Source organism: Spermophilus citellus (assembly GCF_964194105.1).
Source record: "Spermophilus citellus genome assembly, chromosome: 11".
Taxonomy (NCBI): domain Eukaryota; kingdom Metazoa; phylum Chordata; class Mammalia; order Rodentia; family Sciuridae; genus Spermophilus; species Spermophilus citellus.
The window spans coordinates 57,254,674-57,277,034 of record NC_138192.1 but is presented as its reverse complement, the minus strand read 5'-3'; the positions used below and the strand labels follow the sequence as shown (position 1 = coordinate 57,277,034).

General features: G+C 36.1%; 1 protein-coding gene and 1 long non-coding RNA gene across 2 annotated transcripts in view; one reads left to right on the top strand and one right to left on the bottom strand.

The window, feature by feature from the left end:
- The window catches only part of LOC308630847, a 499,668-nt gene that overhangs the window by 121,061 nt on the left and 356,246 nt on the right, over positions 1 to 22,361 (bottom strand). The window lies entirely within an intron of this gene.
- Positions 6,969 to 22,361, top strand: part of STAM2 (signal transducing adaptor molecule 2) — a 49,928-nt gene continuing 34,535 nt past the window's right edge. Inside the window, exon 1 of the mRNA XM_081262070.1 lies at positions 6,969 to 7,153. Within this exon, the coding sequence (XP_081118196.1) occupies positions 7,114 to 7,153 (40 nt within the window). The 5' untranslated portion in view covers positions 6,969 to 7,113. The remainder of the gene's footprint in view (positions 7,154 to 22,361) is intronic.

Here is a 22,361-nt window from a genome sequence, read left to right as displayed (position 1 = left end):
GACAATAAGATAACAAATAACCCAATCAACAAATGGGCCAAGGACCTGAACAGACACTTCTCAGAGGAGGACATACAATCAATCAATAAGTACATGAAAAAATGCTCACCATCTCTAGCAGTCAGAGAAATGCAAATCAAAACCACCCTAAGATACCATCTCACTCCAGTAAGATTGGCAGCCATTATGAAGTCAAACAACAACAAGTGCTGGCAAGGATGTGGGGAAAAGGGTACACTTTCACATTGCTGGTGGGACTGCAAACTGGTGCGGCCAATTTGAAAAGCAGTATGAAGATTCCTGGGAAAGATGGGAATGGAACCACCATTTGACCCAGCTATTGCCCTTCTCGGACTATTCCTGAAGACCTTAAAAGAGCATACTACAGGGATACTGCCACATCGATGTTCATAGCAGCACAATTCACAATAGCTAGACTGTGGAACCAACCCAGATGCCCTTCAATAGATGAATGGATAAAAAAAAAATGTGGCATTTATACACATTGGAGTATTACGCAGCACTAAAAAAGGACAAAATCATGGAATTTACAGGGAAATGGATGGCACTAGAGCAGATTATGCTTAGTGAAACTAGACAATCCCTAAAAAACAAATACCAAATGTCTTCTTTGATATAATGAGAACAACTAAGAACAGAGCAGGGAGGAAGAGCAGGAAGAAAAGATTCACATTAAGCAGAGACATGAGGTGTGAGGGAAAGGGATAGAAAAGGGAAATTGCATGGAAATGGAGGGAGACCCTCATTGTTATACAAAATTACATATAAGAGGTTGTGAGGGGAATGGGAAAAAAACAAGGAGAGAAATGAATTACAGTAGATGGGGTAGAGAGAGAAGATGGGAGGGGAGGGGAGGGAGGATAGTAGAGGATAGGAAAGGTAGCAAAATACAATAGTTACTAATACGGCATTATGTAAAAATGTGGATGTGTAACCGATGTGATTCTGCAATCTGTATTTGGGGTAAAAATGGGAGTTCATAACCCACTTGAATCTAATGTATGAAATATGATATGTCAAGAGCTTTGTAATGTTTTGAACAACCAATAAAAAAAAGAAAAAACAAGAAATTGTCCTTCAAAAGTGAAGGGAAGAGTAATATTTTATCAATAAACATAATTTGAAGGACTTTGTCACCAATAGCTTGGCATGAAAAAATTGTATAATATGTTATTCAGGGAGAAGGAAAATGATGTAAGTCAGAAACTTGGATGATCTACATCTTTAAAAAAAGCACTAAAGAAGAAATAAATGAAGGTAAAATAAAATTTTTCTTCTTATTATTCTTAATTGAGTAGTTAACAATTTATTCAAAATATAATAGCAACTGTTATTGTTTTCTGGGATGTCCCCAAAAGTCCATGTCCCAAAGGCTTAAGTCCCCATGGTAGTGCTATGGGGAGGTGGTGGAATCTTTGAAAAGTGGGGTCTAGTGGGAGATTTTCGGGTCATTGGGGGCATGTTCCTGAAAAGGACAATGGTAACTCAGCTTCTCCTCCTCTTTCACTTCTCAATCACATGCTCCCACCAGGATGTACTATCTCATCAAAGGCCCAAAATCAACAGGGCCAATCTATTTTGGATCAAAATCTCCAAAATTGTGAGCCAAAAGAAACCTTTTCTATTTATAAGTTGATTATCTCTGGTATTTGTTAAATTATGGAAAGCTAACACACCAACAGTATTTTCAGTGATTACAACTTAGAGATAAGTGAAATGAATGTCAGCAATGGATAAGTAAAGGAGGAATTGGCAGTTATAAGCTATAAGTATAGGTTCTAAACTGCCTGTGAAGCATTATAGTATGTTATTTGAAAGACACTTGGATTATTTGTAAATATATGCTACAAATTGAAGAGAAACCACAAGAAAAGGTAAGAGAAAAAAAAGCATAATTACTGTGCTGAAAGGAGAAAAAACGGAATCATGTAAAATGCACAATTAAAACCAATGAAAGCATAAAAAGAACAGAAAGAAGGAAATAAACAACCAAAAGTAATGAATACTAAACAATAACAAATATGCTAGCTCCTAGTTCAACTATATCAATGATCATTTGAAAAAAGAGAAAATATTGGGGCAAAAATGAAAACTCAAGATTTTAATTTATTTTCGGGGCAGGGGATATAGTTCATTGGTATAGTACTTGGCTAGCAATGCATGAGACTCTGGGTTTAATCTCCAGCACCATCAATAAAATAAATTTACTTTTGGATATTAATATGTTGAAAGAACTTCCTTAACATTGTATTTTTCCTCAGTTTCAATGGGTTGCACTGTGCATGTCAAGTAAATAAACATTTGTTGAATGAATGATTTGTTAAAATGATGAAAAGTATTTATTATCTTATAAAAGACACAGCATAAATATAATTCAAATTATATGTTGTAGCAATTTAGAGGGGAAGAAAACTGCTTGGGCCAGGAGTGTTTAAAATAGTAAGACAATAGATATAATTCTTCAGAGGGCACTTGAAGGGAACATTTGCAATAAAAGAAACACTGTGAATACCTTGAATATCCCTCTCTTGGAGGGTGGGCTGGACTTAGTGACTTGCTTCCTAAAAGCACAGTAGAGAAAGGAAAAAATCTCGACTATAAAGGGTTTAAAGTGGAGAAACTTGACAAATACTACATTTACCAAATGTTGAAAGCTAATATCATGAGATATCATGTGGATAACATGATTTGTGTGATGTGATGAAAAGGGCACTTCCCCTCTGAGGTACTTTCCAAAACATATAACCTCCATCTAAACATGTGAAAAACATCAGACAAACCAGATACAGGGACAGTCTACAGGATATCTAGCCAGCATTCCTCAAGACTATCAAGGTGATGAAAAACAAGGAAAAACTGAGAAACGGTCAGAGGAGGGAGAGTAGGGAGACAACTAAATTACACATAGTACTCTGGTGTGCAGAGATTAACATAGCAAGCCTGAACTTCTATCTTTAGAATGGCTTACTTGGCTAGGAACTTAAAGTTTTTTTTTCTGTCTTTTTGTTGTTGTTCTTTTTATATACACATGGCAGTAGTGCGTATTTTGACATATTATACATACATGGAATATAACATTTTGAGAAGGTTTCAACCATTCCCAGACAAAAATGGCTCACTGTGCCTAAACTGTTTGCATAAACAATGGGGATTGTATTGAATACCTACCTTCCTTCATCCTGAGAATCTGGAAATTTTGGCATGTTAGGTAGGTGCCTTCATGACTAGTACACAGTAAAAACCCCATTGATTCTGTAATGAGTTTACCCCATAGACAACATTTTACATGTGTTGTCACAACTTGTTGCTGGGTAGAGTAAGCAAGCACATCTTGTGTGACCGTAATAGGGGAGGACTCCTAGAAGATTTGTCTATATCCTCCAGACTTTATCCATCTACACTTTCCCTTTGATGATTTTTGCTTCATATCTTTTCATTATAATTTATAGCCATGAATACACCTATATGCTGAATTCTGTAGTAAATCACTAAATCTAAGCAAGTGGGCTTAAGAATCCTTGACCGCTCTGGATTGAATCATGGGGTAAAAAAGAGGACATTAACATAAACGCTAATAAAATCCACTAATAGTATGAGCCAATGTTGGTATATTAGTTTTGGGAAATGTATCATGAGAAAAATGTATCATCAATGAGAAAAACTGGATGAGGGTTGAATAAGAACTTTGTACTATATTTACAACTTTTTTGTAAATCTAATTGTTCCAAAATAAGAATTCATTAAGAAAATACTGGTAAAACCAAATGCTTTGGAAATTCACGAAAAATCATATACCACTCATTGAGAGAGTATTGGGAAGAACTTTATTTACTATAACCAAAAATTGTAGTTAAAAATAAAATAGTTTTTTTTTTTTTTGTGTAGTACTAGGGATTGATCCCAGGGCCTTGTGCATGCAAGGCAAGCACTCTACCAACTAAGGCTATATACCCAGCCCAAATTACTTCAACTTTTAAATCAACAAGTTAAAATCACTTTATAGGACTGGAGAGGTAGCTTAGTGGCAGAACACTTGTAAATATAGTGAAAAGTTCTGATACATTTTCCACATGATACATTTCCCAAAACTAAGATACCAACATTAGTTCATACTATTAGTGGATTTTATTAGCATTTATGTTAATGTCCTCTTTTTTTCCCATAATTCAATCCAGAGTGGTCAAGGATTCCTAAGCCCACTTGCTTAGATTTAGTGATTTATTACAGAATTCAGCATATAATTGTATTCATGGCTATAAATTATAATAAAAAGATACAAAGGAAAATCATCAAAGGGACCTGATTGTGAGAACAACAGAACTTAAAAGATTTAAATTAGTCAATTAAAATAATGAAAACAATTTCAAAAGGTTGAATTCATGACCCACAGTATATCTCCTATACTAAAGTCAGGCTCTGATAGGAAAGAAATGAGACCTTAAAATTAAAGTTGGGGATATCTGGACAGATACACTTGAGAAATTTGTACTGAAAGATTCATCTTTATGCTATGCTCTGGACCAAAAAAAGTGATCTACTCCCCTTAGCTAGAGGAGACAGTGGTCTTGCTTTGCCTGAATACCATGCGGAAATTTCACTTGCGGAAGGTCTCTCTCTCTCATGAGGCTTCTTCTTCTAAATATTTGCCACAATCCTCTGTAGTGTTTCTCAGGTTTTATCATGCCTTTCTGGAGGAAGCACTGTCCCTGTTTTGGAAAAAAAAAGAGTCATACACCAAATGTGTACTGGCAGAATGAGAAGACTATATCTGGAGATGGATCTTGGAGCTTGTTTGGGAAAAGTGGCCTGATGTAAAGATACAGTTTTGTTGAGCATAAACCCAAATGAGTAAGAAATCCCAAAGAGACAGAATTCACTGGAAATTGGTAAGATTATTTTTTGTCATCAGGGAGATGGGAAAAGAACTTGTATTAAGAAAAACAAGAGTTATATTTCTTTGCATACCATAATTTGTGGGCTGCTGCTGACATATCTTTTAATTGCCCAATTACTTCATTAGGTGAAGTAACAATCTTGTTTTTAATTCTGGGTTGCTCCTAGTGACTATTTAAAACTTAGATATTGAAAGAACACACCAAAGCACTGAGTATATACACAGAAATGTAAATACAGGTACTTGAGTATGCTCACCATTAAAAAGGAAGATCTAAGAAACTGTAAAATACCAATGCTGTCCAAAGGCTAACCCTCCATTCTCAGCTCTTAAAACAAGCTCCTCTGAAATATCCTTTCTTATGTCTTTTAAGTGCTGCAATAGCTTTCTAAACTGTTTGCATCTTCTTATTCACAATGTGTCATGCGTAATGATATTAGATTAGTCTGAAATCACTTATACTATTCTGCTGATAAATATCTTTAAATAATTATCTAATGATTTATGTGGTAAAAATAAAATTTTCTAGTTTGATCTTTTAGGCTTTTAATCTGCCTCCGGTTTTCTCTAACTAGCCTTGTTTTCCATTTCAACTTGGAGCCTTAAACCTAGATAAATCCATCTAGAAAGTCTCCAAATATATCTTGAATATCCTAGGTTCAATGATTTTGGAAAATCAGCCACTTCACCTGGAAATCTTTCTCATTTATGCACCTAACTTTGTAGTAAGAATGTACCCCTGTTTTATGAATTATTCCGTGTAATGGTTCTCTTCTATAATGACAACTCTTCAATATATATTATAGGTAGTTTTTTTTTTGGTGTGTGTGTGTGTGTGTGTGTATTTTGCTGGGGATTTAACACAGCTAGGCAAGTGTTCTACCACTAAGCTACCTCTCTAGTTCTATAAAGAGGTTTTAACTCGTTGATTTAAAAGTTGAAGTAATTTGGGCTGGGGATATAGCTCAGTTGGTAGAGCGCTTGCCTTGCATGTATAAGGCCCTAGATTCAATCCTTAGAATCGCTTAAAAAAAAAAAAAGTTGAAGTAATTTTCAAAATTTAAAAATCAATGAAAAATTGGAGGCTCTAGTAGGCCCACACCTCAACAAATGGCTTAAGTTTGGTAGTAGCTGTTCAGTTAGAAAGTCAAGGACTTCTTTCAAAAAGTTATTGAGCATCTGAGTTATTTCTCAGTTTAAACCTCTGGGAATGCAGCAATGAACAAAACTCGTCATGGAATTTTATATTCAGATGAAGAGAGTCAGATAACAATCTATTACATATTATAAAATGATAAATACTATTATATATTATAAAATGATAAATACATGTTATGCACTGCCTCTATAAACTCTGCAAGTCCAAGGGAGAGATTGTGCCTCTTCGGTCTTAGGATTCCCAGAACCAAGCGTAGTTTTAATGAAGGCCACAATGGGAAGCGAGAAGTTGCAAGTCTCCACAAAGCTGTAGTCGCTTCCACCACTTTTCCAGGTGCTTATATTCCGGCGGGGTTTGGTCTGGGCTCTGTAAAAGCGCACAAGAGCAGAGCCAGGCACTTAGCAAACGCTCAAAACCACATCTGTGCCGGGGGCTCCGTTTCCAGGGCAACTGAACTATGACGGGAACGTGGTCCAGGACCCACGGCTGCCAGGGACGGAACCCGCCGCCCAGGAATAAATTAAATTTATTTGTGAAAAGAAAGAGCCAGTTTGCTTCGCGCGAAAAGTCCAAGGCGACAACGCCCCCAGCTGCGCCTCCGCCAACACTGCAGCTTCCGGGTCTCCGGCATCTTCCAATTCTTGGGGAGACAACTTCCGGCCTGAAGGTCCCCGGCTCCGTGGCTCACCGGGGTCCTAGCGAAGAAAAGGTGGCTGCGGCGGCTGCCTGACCTTTGAAAGGATCTGGGTCAGGGGCTGCCACTTCTTCCTGAAGGATGGCAGCAACAGGTGCGCTGCGAAGATGTTCGAGGCCTCCTGGATCTCGTCTCGAGAGGAGAGTTGGGGGCGGAGCGCGGGGGCGGAGCGCGGACTTGGAGCTGGCCTGTCAGGCAGGAACCGGGCAGGTGCGGTGGCGGAAGTGTGGGCAAGACGGCCAGAGTTGAGTCTAGCGGTCTAGGAAGCCGCGGTGGGTCACCCAGCAGGGAGCAACTGCCCGGCCTTAGCTGGATCTCAGAGAACCGGGCTCGGGCGCTGACAGGATGCCTTTGTTCGCGGCCAATCCCTTTGAGCAGGACGTGGGTAAGTGCTGTGCCCGGCCCTGTGCTGGTGTTTGTCTAGCTAGAAAGTGGGCGGCGGTGACTCTGGAGATTGGAAAGCTAACTAAGCGGCGAGAGGGAAGGGGCGGTGCCGCCGCCTCGACGTCGGGGTTTCTCTGGGGGTAACCTGGGCTTGGGGAGTACCTCCTGCCTGAAGTTGGGGACTCTGAAAGGGCCGTTCTCCGTCAACTGCAGAAATGGAGAAGGTCCTGCATTTCACTGGAGACCAAGTAATTGGGGAGTTGATACAAACTTCCTGCTTCTTCCAGAGCTGCCCCAAACGCGCTGCCGCAGTGGGTAGACCCTGTTCGGGCCTCCCAGAACTGGAGACGTGAACTTACTCCCTCTGAATTGGAACTTCATGTTGTTTATGTATGCATCCAAGCCCTGCTAATGCAGCTTCAGGATTTGCGATTGTGAAGGTGCTACGGGATGTTCTGTTTTAGAGTATGAAAAAGAAAACTGTAGAATCTCAAAACAGCTCCCAACAAATAATTTTAGGTGGGATTAAATATTATCTGGTCTAATAGAACTGGTCTTTCAGCGAGTCTAGAATGAGAAAAAGGAGGGTGCGATGTAAGAACTTATTTGGGGGCATTAGAGTAACATTAAATACAAACCGGCTAAGAAAACATTTTTGTAGCAGTAATTAACAGAATTCTAGGTAGATTTGTAGGCTTTAGAATAAAAAAAATTGACTTAAAATTGCCTGAGACACACAAAATACTGTACATCTTAGCAGTGAGCCATCTGTTTTGTAGTAAGAATTTCTTAGTTGTGAAGTCTGTACAAGGTGCCCCATTTTGGCATGTTATGTAATCCCCAACTATGTTCAAAAGAATCAAGTAATATGAAGGTAAATATTTATAATTATGTATTTATTCTTAATCAGTCTTCAAATATGTATTTCTATTATTTCATTCAATTTTTAAATTGGTAGATGAACACAAGTGACTGTCATAAATCTAGGAAGCTTCATTCTGGGGTTCAGTTTCTGCTTTTGGAACACTAAATTATTTATTTCAATTGTACTACATTTGTGAGACTGTTATTTTTTATTGTTATTGTGAGGGCTTTCATTTTATTCTAATGAAATGAAATAAAAGAGGCAAGATAGAATAAGGCAAAGTTTTTTTTTTTCCTCCATACTTGGGATTGAATCCAGGGGCACTCAACCACTGAGCCACATTCTCAGCCCTATTTTATATTTTATTTAGAGATAGGATCTCACTGAGTTGCTTAGCTCCTGGCTTTTGTTGAGGCTAGCTTTGAACCCTGATCAGGACTCCTGCCTCAGCCTCCCTAGCTTCTGGGATTACAGGCATAGCCACTGTGCCTGGTTAAGGCAAAGTATTTTAAAATTTGATAACTGTAAACTTTCTTCAAGGGAATGAAATTAAGGCAGTTGCTGTAAATGGATGGAAATGGAGAACATCATGCTAAGTGCAATAAACCAGCAGACTCAGAAAATCAAGTGTCTAATAGTTTTCTCGTGTAAGCTAGAGCAAAATGATGGGGGGAGGGAGGCATTGGATATCAAAAATATACAGGGATATTAATGGAGTAGGTGTTCTAAAGGAGCTGTAAAGTGAGGGGATGGAGATTGACTCAAGCTCCATGCATGTATGATTTTGTCAAAAACGAACCAAACTACATTACAGTATAACTATAATGCTGTAATAATAATTTTTAAAAAGACAACTTTCTTTTAATAGTAGTTTTTCCTGGAAACCCATTGTTTTCTAATTGAACACTTACAAAAGTAGGTTGAATTGCTCTGAGAGTTTCTCTTTTCTAAACCTTCCCTTCATTGACACCTGAAGTTCATATATAGTTTAACAGATCACTGTTTGTTGACGCAGTAAAAGAGGCATTGGTGAATTTGTATTGATTATTTCATGGGCAGTGCCATCAACCAAAGTTCCAAGTGTTGATCATCTCAGATATAACAGAATTCAGTATCGAAAAGGCAAGTTAAGGATGAAAGAGTTTGATGAGGCTGACCTGTAACTTTTATTCAAGTCAATGAAATCAGAAAAAGTAGGATGGAATAGTAAGGATCTCAAATTGGCCTTAAACTTATGTCATTGAAAAAAATTTATTTATTGCAGTTTCCAAATCTTAAAAGCCCCTTTGAATTTTAGTTAAGTAATACAGAGCATTGTTAAACTCGAAATTTCTATAGGAATGTTCCTTTATAGTGTCATTGTCTTTATCATCTGTTCTCCATTTTATTATTTGTGTTTTTTTTTCTTTTTTGGTCATACATTGGTTCACTTTTCATTTGGCAAACATGCATTGAATCACTTTGTGTGCCAGACATTGTAAAGGTCTGGAGCCACAAAGAAATGAATACACTATGAGTACCTGCCCTCAAGGAATTCTCAATTTAACATAGGACACATTCTTTAAGTAGATAATTATTATATAAAGTGATAAATATAGTACAAGAAAGATAGGAGGAATACATGAAATGCTTTACATCTTCCCTTTATTGTTTTAATAAGGTAGACACTGTCTCTATAAAGGTTAACATTATTTACTTCCTCCATTCTTTCCTGACAGTTCTTCTATTAGCAGGAAGTGACTACCTCTTATATCAGGAAGAAACCACCTCCTATATAGTAATAATTATCTACCAAAGGACTTTTCAAGGAAAAAGTAAAACATAAGGGGTAGGCTGGGCATGGTAACATGCCTGTAATCCCAGCTGGGGAAGTTGAGGTGGGAGGATCTCAAGTTCTACCCCAGCCTGTGCAACATATCAAAATCCTACTCAACAAAACAAAACAAAAAAACTAAAAGCACATGAGGAGCAAAACCACAATAGGAAGATTATGGTGGTTATATTAAAGATGTCATTTCCTTGTATTCTGTACTAATTTTTCCAGTCTTACTACAATGGTTCCTGAGTTATGACTTCTTTCTCTGTTCTGCACCCTAACTCCAGTCTTTGTTTGCATATCTTTTTTTTCTTTTTTCTCAAGCCAGACAATTTTTTTTTTTTTGGCTAGTTTCTGCCTCTGCTATTTACAATTCCTTTCTATTTGTTTTCACTTTTCAACAGCCTTGTTATTTCCTTTCTTAAATATATATTCACCTGTGTCCCACAAGTTGAATGCAATTCTCCCTCTACAAAACTCTTCTGAGACAGCAGTTCAAAGTGTAAACTTTTATGTTAAGAGGATACTTTTCCAAGTGAAAGTTGAACGTGTGTATTGTTATATTTTTGGCTTTTGTTGAGTTAAAAGAACTTGAACAGTGAAGTAGCTTGGGGTTTTCAGTCATGCAATCTTTTTCTCCCATAAAATTTTATAAGAAACCCCAACATAAAAGTAAATAGTGATAGCATTTCAATAACATTCTTTTATATATTCAAATTTATAACTTAAGTCAATCCTTAAATGCAATATGGCTGTTATAATCTTTGTAAAATGTTAAAATTCTAGTTATGGATGAAAAGGTACTTTTGACACAATTTTTTCTATATTTTGCTTGCATGGTACCAAAAAACATTACTTTCAGTGGTTACAAATTGTAATTAATGTATTTTGAAGTTTTAAAAAATATGAAATTTTGAGCATAAAATATAAGAAATAACATAAACTTCCACTTTTATCAGCCAACTGTGTAAGCTCCTAATATTTTGATGTATTGGATTCTTTTAATAGAACGTTCAAGATAGTTGAAGTACTTTAGTATTTTTAGCAGCTCTCTGGTTCCATTTTTTTTTCTTGTTTCTCTGTTAAATATTCTCCAAATAGGAGGAATTCTATTTTACAAATATGTACACCACACATATAAATATACTACATATTGTTTTGCCTGTTTTCAAACTTCTTAAAAACACCCTTTTTATTCTGTTATCATTTAGCATTTTTTATGAGTTATTCACATAGATGTTTATAGTTCTAGTTGATTAATTTTAATGGTTATGAGATGTTCCATTGTGTGAATGTGTCATATTTTTATCCAGTCACCTTTTGATGGACATAATTGTTTTCAGTTTTTTTTATATTACAAACAACATTGTATTTGAAAGTTCTTAAAAAGTTCTTATCCACATTTTCTTGTGTTCATGAGTGAGAGATATCTCTAAGGATGTGATTGAAGAATTCCTTAGTATAAGGAATGAAAAGTTGAAAAATAATAATAACGCAGAATTACCCTTTCAAATGTATGTCTGAGGTTTTACTTCCAGCAGCAATGGAAGTGAAGTTCCTATTGTTACAAATCTTCACTAATTCTAGGTATTGTTAGAATTTTAAATTTATGCTCATTATACAGGTACGAAGTCATACATTGCTTTCATTTCATTTCAACTTCATGGAAGTTGAGCATCTTTTCATATATTTCTCAGTCATTGTGTTTTTTTCTATAAATGACCTGCTGGTTACTTTTGCTCATTATGCTGATGGATTACTTTTTCTTTTTGACTTGTAGAGTTCTTTATATATTTTCTACTAATCTTTGATGATGGAAATTGCAACTTTATATTCTAGATTGTTGCTGCCTTTTGTCTTTGGTGTCTTTTATTGTAAGGAAAATTGTGTGTTTTTTTCGAGTATTTTTTTAATATTTATTTTTTAGTTGTAGTTGGATACGATATCATTAATTACTTTATTTATTTTTATGTGGTGCTGAGGATTGAACCCAGGGCCTTGCACGTGCTAGGCGAGTGCTCTACTGCTGAGCCACAACCCCAGCCCCAGAAAAATCGTTTTAATATAGTGATATTTGTCATTCCATTTTTATTTTATTTTTATTATTTTACAAAAGACTTCTCTATTGAGAGTTGTGAGGATCCTGTCTTAGTTTCTTCTGAAAGTTTTATAAAGTTTTGATTTTTGTATTTGAGTCTTTAATCCATCAAGACTTTGTATGGGTCCCCGTGAGGGATTTAACTGGATGATCAGTTAATAATAGACAACAATTAGTCACCTACTCATCATGTTTTGAATTATCTGTTCTTTCACTACTATTTTACAACTCTTTCTCTATGCAGTCTGTTTTCTCATATGAGTCCTATGCTTGTGCTTTCTGTTTTACACTATTCTCTTTATCCCTGCACCAGGACGCTTTCTAACATCAGGAGCCTTTACAGTTGGTAGTGCAAATCCCCCTTTCTTGTTTTTCTTCCTTTTTTTTTCAGCTGTTTTTGGCTTTTGTTCTTTTGTGTGAATTTTATGACAGGCTAGTTAACATCATTATAAAAGGGAATTTCTTGTAGAGTCTTTTAGAATTTAAGATACAATGCATTGTAATTTCTTGTTGTTTCATATCACCTGGTAATGAATTCCACATTTTAGTTCCTTGATAACAAACTTATAGTTTGAAAGTAAGGCAAGAGGGCAGTAGGATGGTTTTCCTTTTTTGAGGGGGCAGGGGGACACCAGGGATTGAACTCAGGGGCACTTCACCGTTGAGCCACATCCCTAGCCCTATTTTGTATTTTATTAGAGACAGGGTCTCACTGAGTTGCTTAGTGCTTCGATAAATTGCTGAATCTGGCTTTGAACTCATGTTCCTCTTGCCTCTACCTCCTGAGCCTCTGGGATTGCAGGCGTGCACCACCGCGCCCAGCAAGAGAATGGTTTTCTACAAGTGAGTATGCAGTATAATACTGTGGAATTGGTGTTGGGTGAATGTGTTTCTAGCACTGCTTGTTTGTTTAAATAAGATGTTAGGGATTTTTTTATAGTGTTGAAAGTAAATTTTGTTCATAGGCATATAGTAAGAAATATCAGAGTCTAGTTGATCAACAGTTGATAGTCCTAACATCTATTACTCACATATCAAAATAAAACTTAAGGATGTATCATTTCTTTAATTTCTGTTAATTTTTCCCTCCATGGTTGCCTTCATGTGTGTGATGTGCAGCCCTAGGGGATCAAAACTCAGGCCTCATGCATATTAGGCAAGCACTGTTATCACGGGGCTTCATTTCTAACTTTCTCCTTGGTTGCTTCTTGTCCCCACCTCCCTTCTTCTGGCTTGATGTTGATGTTTTACTTTTTTATTGTTAGCTTTTTTTTTTTTTTTTTTTTAATCTCTTTGAAGAATGGAGTTTAACTGTCTCTGTGGCCTTGGCAGGCCTCAGGCTCTTTGGCTCAAGCCATTGGGCTAGCCCAGCCAAGCTTGATTTTTCACTTTGTTATCAAAATTACAAAAGCATTTTTGGTTATAGTCCTTTTCCTGTTACTGAAATATCAGCTAATCAGCAGCATTTGTCGAACTCCATCATGGATAAAGAATATTGTTTCTAGAAATCTGAGACAGTTGATATTGCCCAAACATTCTTTTCCCTTATCCTTTCTCTTTTAGGACTTAGTTTCATATTAGCTTATTGGCATCTTCAGCTCTTCTTGCTGTAATAAATATTGCTTATTTTTTGACTGTTTTGTTAATGTTTTCTTAATGGTCTTGTAAACTTCTGGTGCATGAAGAACAGGCACATCTCTGTCCCTTTAACAGCCTATGGAACACTTACAGTTCTAGCTATTGTTAGTTTTGTTGAGCCCTTTAGTTACTTGCAGTTAAGGAATACTTGAAGTAGTTCTAGTTATGACTTTTAATGGAAACACAAAGCTGTGTTTAATTAATAGCTCCCATTTAACAAAATAAATAAATAAATAAAAAGCTTGGGTTTGGGGATGTGGTTCAGTAATAGAGCATTTGCTTAGGATTTGCAAGGCCCTGGGTTCTATCCCTAGCACTGTGGGGGAGGGGTTGCGGTAAGGATGAAATGATGAAGAATTATAAAATTTTGTTATGCAAAGTTTTATTCGTATTTTGTTTTTGTTTTTGAAATGGGCTTTTGCTTGTTTCTGAGTCTGATTTTGAATACCCTGGGCTTAAGTGGTCTTCCTGACTTAGCCTTTTCATGTCACTGCCCTTGGCATTATTTAGTGTAGTTTTTAAGTGTAGTTTTTAAATGAATGCATGTAGGATATAAATCTTACTTAGTTAAAAAAAAAAACTTTTTTGATGGTACTGGGGATTGAACCTGGGGCTGCTCTATTACTGAGCTATTCCCTACAGACATTTTTGTTTTTTATTTTGCAGTGGGTCTTGCTTAGTTTCCCAGACTGACCTGGAACTGATGATCCTCCTGCTTCAACCTCCTGAGTAACTAGGAATACAGGTATGTGCCACCTGTGACTGGCTATTTAGTAAACTTTTTATTCAATTGAAAACGTGAGCTTTTTCTTTTCTTAGTAAATATTCCCGTATGGCCAGGCACAGTGGCACACATCTATAATCCCAGCAATTCAAGAGGCTAAGGGAGGAGGATCGAAAGTTTGAGGCCAGCCTTCACAACTTAGTGAGGTCCTAAGCAATTTATCGAGATCCTGTCTCAAAATTTAAAAAGGGAGCTAGGGATGTAGCTCAGTAGTAAAGCATACCTGGGTGTTCAGTCCCTAGTACAAAAGAGAAAACAGAAAGCAAAACATTGTTCCATATGGAGCACTAGTTTGCAACTTGAGAATTGTAGTGACTTAATTTTAGTTCAGTTGCACTAAACAGATATTTAATTCTTGTTCTTGGCAGCTCTGCTTAAAGAAATCTTACATGTTCAGTATTATAGTTTTCCTGGTAATGCTAAATACTTGAAGTGGAGGCTGAAGAAGAACTTTTTTTAATATTATTGCTTTATTTGAATCTGTTACCTAATAATAACTGTTTGTATTTAATATAGAAATCGAAGGTCATTGTGACAGATATCAGGGAATGGTCTATTATCCCCTGAAAATTATTGCTATTTTGAAATAGCCACCTATTTATTTTTAGCCACTATTATTTCAGTTTCATGTCATAATTTTATCAGTATCTGATAGTGTAGTTTTAAATTTTTTTTAGCCATTCAAGTGTGTATCGCATTGTGGTTTTAAAATGAATTTACCTGACAAATATTGGTGTTTGGCACCTTTATATGTATGTATTTTCTAAATGTATATCCTCTCTTTCAAAGTGCTTATTTAAATCTTTTGCTCATTTTTCTTTTAATTTTCACAACTCCTCTTTTAAGCATGAAGCCATCTTAATTTCCATATTACAAATGAGAACATAGATTCAAATTTGAGTCAGAGCTGAGGTAACAAAAAGTTCTTACACTAGTAAGTTTTGGAGCTGAATGTAGAGAAGACAGGTCTTCCCTGTTTAGTTGGTGCTGTGCAGGTACTCCACAGGTACACACACAGTATGCCGATCATCTCAGTCTGCAGAGGACATACACTTACCTCCAGCCTATCCACTTTGATTCTTCATCTGTGACTTTTTTGAGGTGTTAGTGACTTCTTTTTTTTCTTTTTTTTAAGAGAGTTTTTTTTAATATTTATTTTTTAGTTTCCAGTGGACACAGCATCTTTATTTTTTATTTTTATGTGGTGCTGAGGATCGAATCTAGCACCTCACGCATGCCAGGCGAGCACGTTACCGCTTGAGCCACATCCCCAGCCCCTGTTAGTGACTTCTTTATAGATTCATTTTTCCTTTTTCCTAGCCATTAGTGTCTTACACATGATGCTTCCTGATAGGCCTATTACAATAGAAATTGTACTTATTTATGCTTCTGTCCTGTTCTGTAGAGAGAATTCTAATTCTCTAATGTAAGAGTGTATGTGGAGTTTAGAAGGGTTGTGATTCTCACCTAACAGGATTACAAAGGACATTTGGGCAGAAACAGCCAAGAAGAAAGTAAATTTGCCCACATATAGAATCTGCCTCTAGACTTTTTTTGCCTTCATTTTAACAGGTGGTTTTAAATAATAAAAAGCAATACAAGGTGATTTTGATTCCCCCCCCCTTGCTTTCCTCTAATCTGCTCTATATGCCTAACTCCCAATTCCTCCTAGTCCCTGTAAAACATGTTGGTGATGACATGAGAAATGTAAAAAGAGTGGCAATCACTGTTCTGAATTCTACCAGAAGCAGCTCTTAAATATATCATGTTATTATATGATGTTTTAATAAATGGAGTTAATTATGCCATTTTGCCTAGTCCTTCACTTATAAACAGGAGTTGAACTTGAATTTGTCCTATTCTGCATGTTTAAGATGTTCACACATAGGGAAACTGAAAACTAACTTGTTGGGGGAAAGGCAGTGTAGTAAGTGGTTTGAAACTGAAGCATATACCCTGAGCCAGACTGCTCAGAGTGAAATCTGTTATTCTACTTACTGACTTTATAATCTTGTGCTAGTTACTTTTCTGTACCTGTTTCCTCATCTATATAATGGGAATCCTCTATTTTGTGGGAGAATAAATGATTTAGCCTATGTAAAATACTGAAATATTTCAGTATGTAAAATACTGAAAGCTATTACTTTAATTGCTATTAATATTTTTAACTAAATTATCTATTATCCAGTTCTCAGGATTGTAAGTTGGTTTTTGAAGGTATTCATAGTGTAAGTAGGATTTATATTGCTCCTTTTCCCAGAATAAACTGAAGAAATACACTCATAAAAGTTTACCCAAATAAGAACATTAAATGGAAACGAAGATTAATGAGAAAATGTATTTGTTTAACCTAATTACTACAGAATGCTAAGTATGGTTATTATCATTGGAGACAGAGAAGGAGGTGAAATGTAATAATCTATAAGATTGAGATATTGGACATTTGAATATTTTAATCTAAATTTAACTACTTAAGAATTGTGTCTATAAAATAACAATCATAATTCGTAAATGTATGATGTATTCACAAACTAGGAAAATTGGGGGTGGGTATCAGGGATTGAATCCCGGGGTGCTTAACCACTGAGCCATATCCCCATCCCTTTTTGTATTTTATTTGGAGACTGGGTCTCACTAAGTTGCTTAGGACCTCGCTAAATTGCTGAGGTTGGCTTTGAACTTGTGATCCTCCTGCCTCAGCCTGAGTTGCAGGTGTGTGCTGCCACACCCCTTGGTTCTTACATTTTAAAATAATTGTTTAGTTTATAATAAAGTGGTTCAAGGGCATGATTCTGTCTTTAGAAGCTGTCAAATATGGTTACCTGTTAGATCCCAGAATGAATTCTTTCATTTACTTGCTTTCCATATTGTAGTGTTTCTGCTTGTGGGGAAAGAAAAAATGTCTTTTTTTTTTTTTTTTTTTTACTCTTTCTCCCTGTTTTCATAGTGTAATTGTAACATTTTTTTGAATTGGGTTTTCTTCAACTAATACATATGAAGCTATATTTTCCCCCTTAGATTGCTGTGCTCTGAATGTGTCCCCCAAATTTAATCTGTTGGAAACTTAGTCCGTAGTGCACCCATGTTGGAAGTTGGGGCTTCTGGGAGGTGTTTCAGTCATGATGGCGCTGCTTCCAAGAGTGGTTGATGCCACTATAAAAAGGGCTTATGGCTGGGTGTAGTGGCCCATGCCTCTAATCCCAGCAACTTCGGAGACTGAGGCAGGAGGATTGCAAATTCAAAGCCAGCCTCAGCAATTTAGCGAGATCAGGACCCTGTCTTAAAATACCAAAAAAAAAAAAAAAAAAAGAAAAGAAAAAAAAGATCTGCGGATGTGGCTCATTGGCTAAACACCCCTATGTTCAATCCCCGTTACCAAAAAAGGAAGGGGTGCGTATGGGAGTGATTTGCTCTCTTGCCTTTCCATCTTCTGCTATATGACAATGCAGCAAGAATATTTTCCCAAATGCAGGATTCTCAGTCTTGGACTTTCTAACCTCCAGGAATGTTAGAAGTAAATGTCTCTTCTGAAAATTACCCAATCTCAAGATTTCTGTTATAGCATCACAAAATGAATTAAGACAAAAATCTAAGCATTACTTTCAGTTATGTCTAAAGACATTGATATATCATCAGAAAATTTTATGTTGTCTTCTGTTATAGAATTTTATCTATATGTTCTGTTATTTTCCATGTGGCTGGAAAATAAAAATACGTGGTGATTAGATAATATGCTGAATAAATTGTTCTAGATTATTTCCAATTTTTATAGTTCAGTAACATTTTTACTCCAACAACAAACCTTATAATCCCATGGGCATAGAATTTTACAGAACCTATCTCATTTTTAAATTACAGAACTATGAGCTAATAGTGCATTGTTAATTTTGTGGTAATTTGTTCCTTAGCAAGTTTAAAAGCACAGTGAGATTCTGGTTATTTTTCAATCTTCCTTTCTTCCTATTCAAATTTTATGACTTCTATTGACCTCTATTCATGTTTCCTAAGCCTACTTCTACAATCTTAGATTTAAAAAGTTCACTTAATGACTTTTAAGATTTTGAACTTTTCAGTTCAGAGATTCCATTTTTATAGTTTGTTTTTTCTGCTGAGCACTTACTGTCTACTAACTTATTGTACCTTAAGTTTTTGAAAATATGTGTAATGATTGCTCTAAGATTCTTTTTATTTTTCTAATTCTATTATTTGGATCATACTGACATCTACTTTTGTTAACTACTATTTTGACTATGGAGCAGTCTTTTGCATATCTATTAATTGTTACTTTTATGCTGGACACTGATTGTTCTTTTAGAGAGGCTGGATTACATGGTCTTTCTGTAAAGGGTATTGAGTTTTGTTCTGTTGGGTAAGTTGTTTAATTAAAGGATCTTTTAGGTTTTGTCAGGCTTGATTCTATTCTTTGTAAGGCAGGCCCATTTCAATTATGAACTTTGAATTTTTTAAATTCTAGAGGACTTTTACTTCTAAGGTGTAGCCTTTGGAGGGTTATATCTAAATGTCTGATGTGTTCTCTTTGCCTTTAGTTAGGTCAATCAGGCTAAACATGCAAGCATACAAATACCATATGACATACTATACTATATCATACCATACCATAGATTGAGTGGTTTGATATTTGTTCCCTCACGGTTCTAGGTAATGAAAGTCTTAAGATCAAGGAACCAGAAGGGCTAGTGTCTGAGGCTCCTCCTTTGGGTTGCTTGGGTTGGAGGCAGTCTTTCCCCCCACCAACCCATGTTGTCATATGGCTTTTGTTTGGTGTATGCACATGAAGACAGTGCCTTAGTTCTCTGGTCTCCCTGCCTTCCTCCTGCTCCTCTCCTGTTTCTTTCTCCTCTTCTTGTTTATCTTTTTTAAATTTTTTCTACTGGGGATCAAATCCAGGGTCTCGTGAACACTGTGCCACTGAGTTACATCCCTTGGCATGGTCTCTCTTTTTAAAAGTAGGTTTATCTTGGGATGAGGGCCCCATTGTTATGATCTCATTTAACCTTCAGAGTGTCCCTACCTCCATATTCAGCCTCACTAGGATTGGGGCTTCATTATAGGAGTTTTGGAAGGGACATAAACACTTCAGTCCTTAATAGGCAGGATAACTCCTAGGATATGAACTTTCAGCTGCATAGTAGGTGATCTCTGGTTGACCTCCTAGACTCAAATAGTGTGTGTGTAGTTCAACTCTTGACCAAGAACTTGTGGCAGCAGAATACAACAGTTACTAATATGGCATTATGTAAAAATGTGAATGTGATTCTGCAATCTGTATTTGGGGTAAAAATGGGAGTTCATAACCCACTTGAATCTAATGTATGAAATATGATATGTCAAGAGCTTTGTAATGTTTTGAACAACCAATTAAAAAAAAAAAAAGAACTTGTGGCAAATTCCTGTGCTTAGAAGACTGGTTTCTGTCTCCTGGTTCTTCTACTTGGGCTCATCTTCCTTGTGTTGGGATAGGACAGTGTTTACAGGTAGAGGTTCACTTCATATTTCTCTTCCCTCAAAGATCTCAAAACTGCACTGCCTATTATTCATTTTCTGAAAATAGTAGCCTTATCTATTTTGACTTGTTTTATAGTTGTTTTTAGTAGGATAGCAAGTATGATACCAGATACTTTGTCAGACTTGGAAGCAGAAGACCAGTCCTCAGTTTTTATTTCCTAACATAATAGGAGGAACTTTAAAGATTTCTTACAGGTATTCTTGTTTTGTGTAGTTATAAAAATTTTTTTCATTATCGATAGAGCCTATTTTATTAAAAGTTTTGTGGAGATTTGGATTCTTTTTAGAGCTGTGTTTTGAACATAATGGGACTGTGTAGAGGGGGAGCCTTTTTGTTGCTTGTAGTTATTGATGGAATGATTCATATGATATTGTTAGAGTCTTTCTGAACTATTTTACAATGTATTTGAGGCTTTCTATCAAAGCCTGGTGATGAAATGTTATGATTTACACCCACCGACCCTGACAGTTTAGAATTTAGGCTCTAGGCGGGCTCTTTCAACACTCTCCTTCTCTTTGCCTTTGACACAGGATAATGAAAGGTATGGCTCCAAGACTGGGCACAGTACATGCTATAAAAGAATGGTTTCTTAATTATAATATTTAAAATTTTCCAGGAGTTTAAAATACTACTGAGTACGTAATTTAACTGCTATTCAGTTCACTTGAAAAATGAAGTCCTTTTTGGCAGGCCATTATAAAGTCTTCAGATTTTATACTTTTTTAAAAGAATAATTATGAGTCCTTTATTTGTAAAGAGTAAACTAGGTTTGACAGAGCATTCAAATCAGGATTTTTCCATTTTCTATGAAAATCAAATCAAGTAAACAATGTTTTTTCCTATACTTTTGAAATTATCGGAAGGCATTTGGGGGTGTCACAATAGGCTTCATATTTGATTGAATTACATGTCTTAAATGAAAATATTTGTGAAAAGTTCTAGTAGAACTGAGTGGGTTATTAGATAGTCTAAAATTTAATTGTGTGTGTGTTCGTGTGTTTGTGTTTGTACTCCTACACTTGGGTACTTGCAATTTGGTAGTTCCTGATGCTAGTTTCTCAAATTCATGAGCAAAGAGTAGATTCTTATATGTTGAAACCACTGACCAAAAATTTGTGCTAACATTTTTCTATTCCTACCTTATACCATATGTGAAGTTCTAGATAGGCCAAATGAAATTCATATTCACTAAAGATTTACATGGAAAAAAATAAATAACATACATACAAAAGATAATCTGAGTGAATTTTTAATCTTAAGGTAGTTCAAACAGGATGTCAAGTAATACTGTAAAAAGAAAGTATGGTAATGTCCTACAGCAAAAAGAAACAAAACTTCACCTTAAGAGGAAAGAGTAGCATGAAACCAGTAAATTATATATAATACGTGTGATTTTCTCTTCAGATGCAGAATACAAAACCAGTGTCTCTCTCTCTCTCTCTCTCTCTCTCTCTCTCTCTCTCTCTCACTCACACACACACACACACACACACACACACACACACACACTCCTTTGCCTCCCTCTGAAGCATATTGTCTTCACTGCTTAACTCTGTCTCCTACTTGAATCTTGGCAGAGAAGCAAGGAGAGACCTGGAACTGCAGAAGCCCATGTGCACTGCTGCCTTTTACTACCTACCACTTGGTGTTGCTGTTGAAGCTTGGTCCTAAAGTCCCTTTGATGTTTGTCTGCTCAATATTGAAGCTGGTCTAGAACTTTGTATAGGCTTCTCCACGGTTACACTGAACATCATAGATCTTTTGCTTCATTTATTCCAAAGTGCTCTAATGTTTTCTACATTATAACTATTGTTAACCAGGATAATAGGGCATGGAGGAGCAGCCAGCATTATTCATTTACTCATTGAACATATTTACTATGGCCCTAGATATTGTTTTATGTACTAGAAATAATATTGGTAACAAAATTTCTGCCAGAATGGAGCTTATATTAATTTTCCTGGGTAGGGAGACAAACAATAAACAAGATAAAGTATTATGCTGTGAAGTAGCTACAGAAAGGCCTATGCACAAAATTCTACCCTCCTTTGATTTTAATATTTGGTCCTTATGGGGCCTGATATGAATGTTATCCATAACAAAGAAAGAGACTGAGTACGCAATGGATATAAAATCATAGTGTGCGGATAACTTTTCACCAGCTTGATTTTGTGCCCATTCTCTTCACCTCTCTCCTTCTCTGGCTGCCTTTCCCTCCCCGCTACAATGGTACATCATGCAGCTGTTAAAAGTATTGATATAAATCTATATTTATAAACATGGAGAAATATTTATAAGTGCAAACCTAAGTTTCAAAAAGATACATTTCGTGTGATCACAGAATTAATGGGGAAGACTTTCTAACTCTGAGTTTCAGTTCTGTTACTCAGAGCCTGTGCTGCTGCCTCCTCAAGTCTTTAAAAAAATTTTTTTTAATCTGAAAAATACACATGACAATATATATGTCAAAATATACATGAC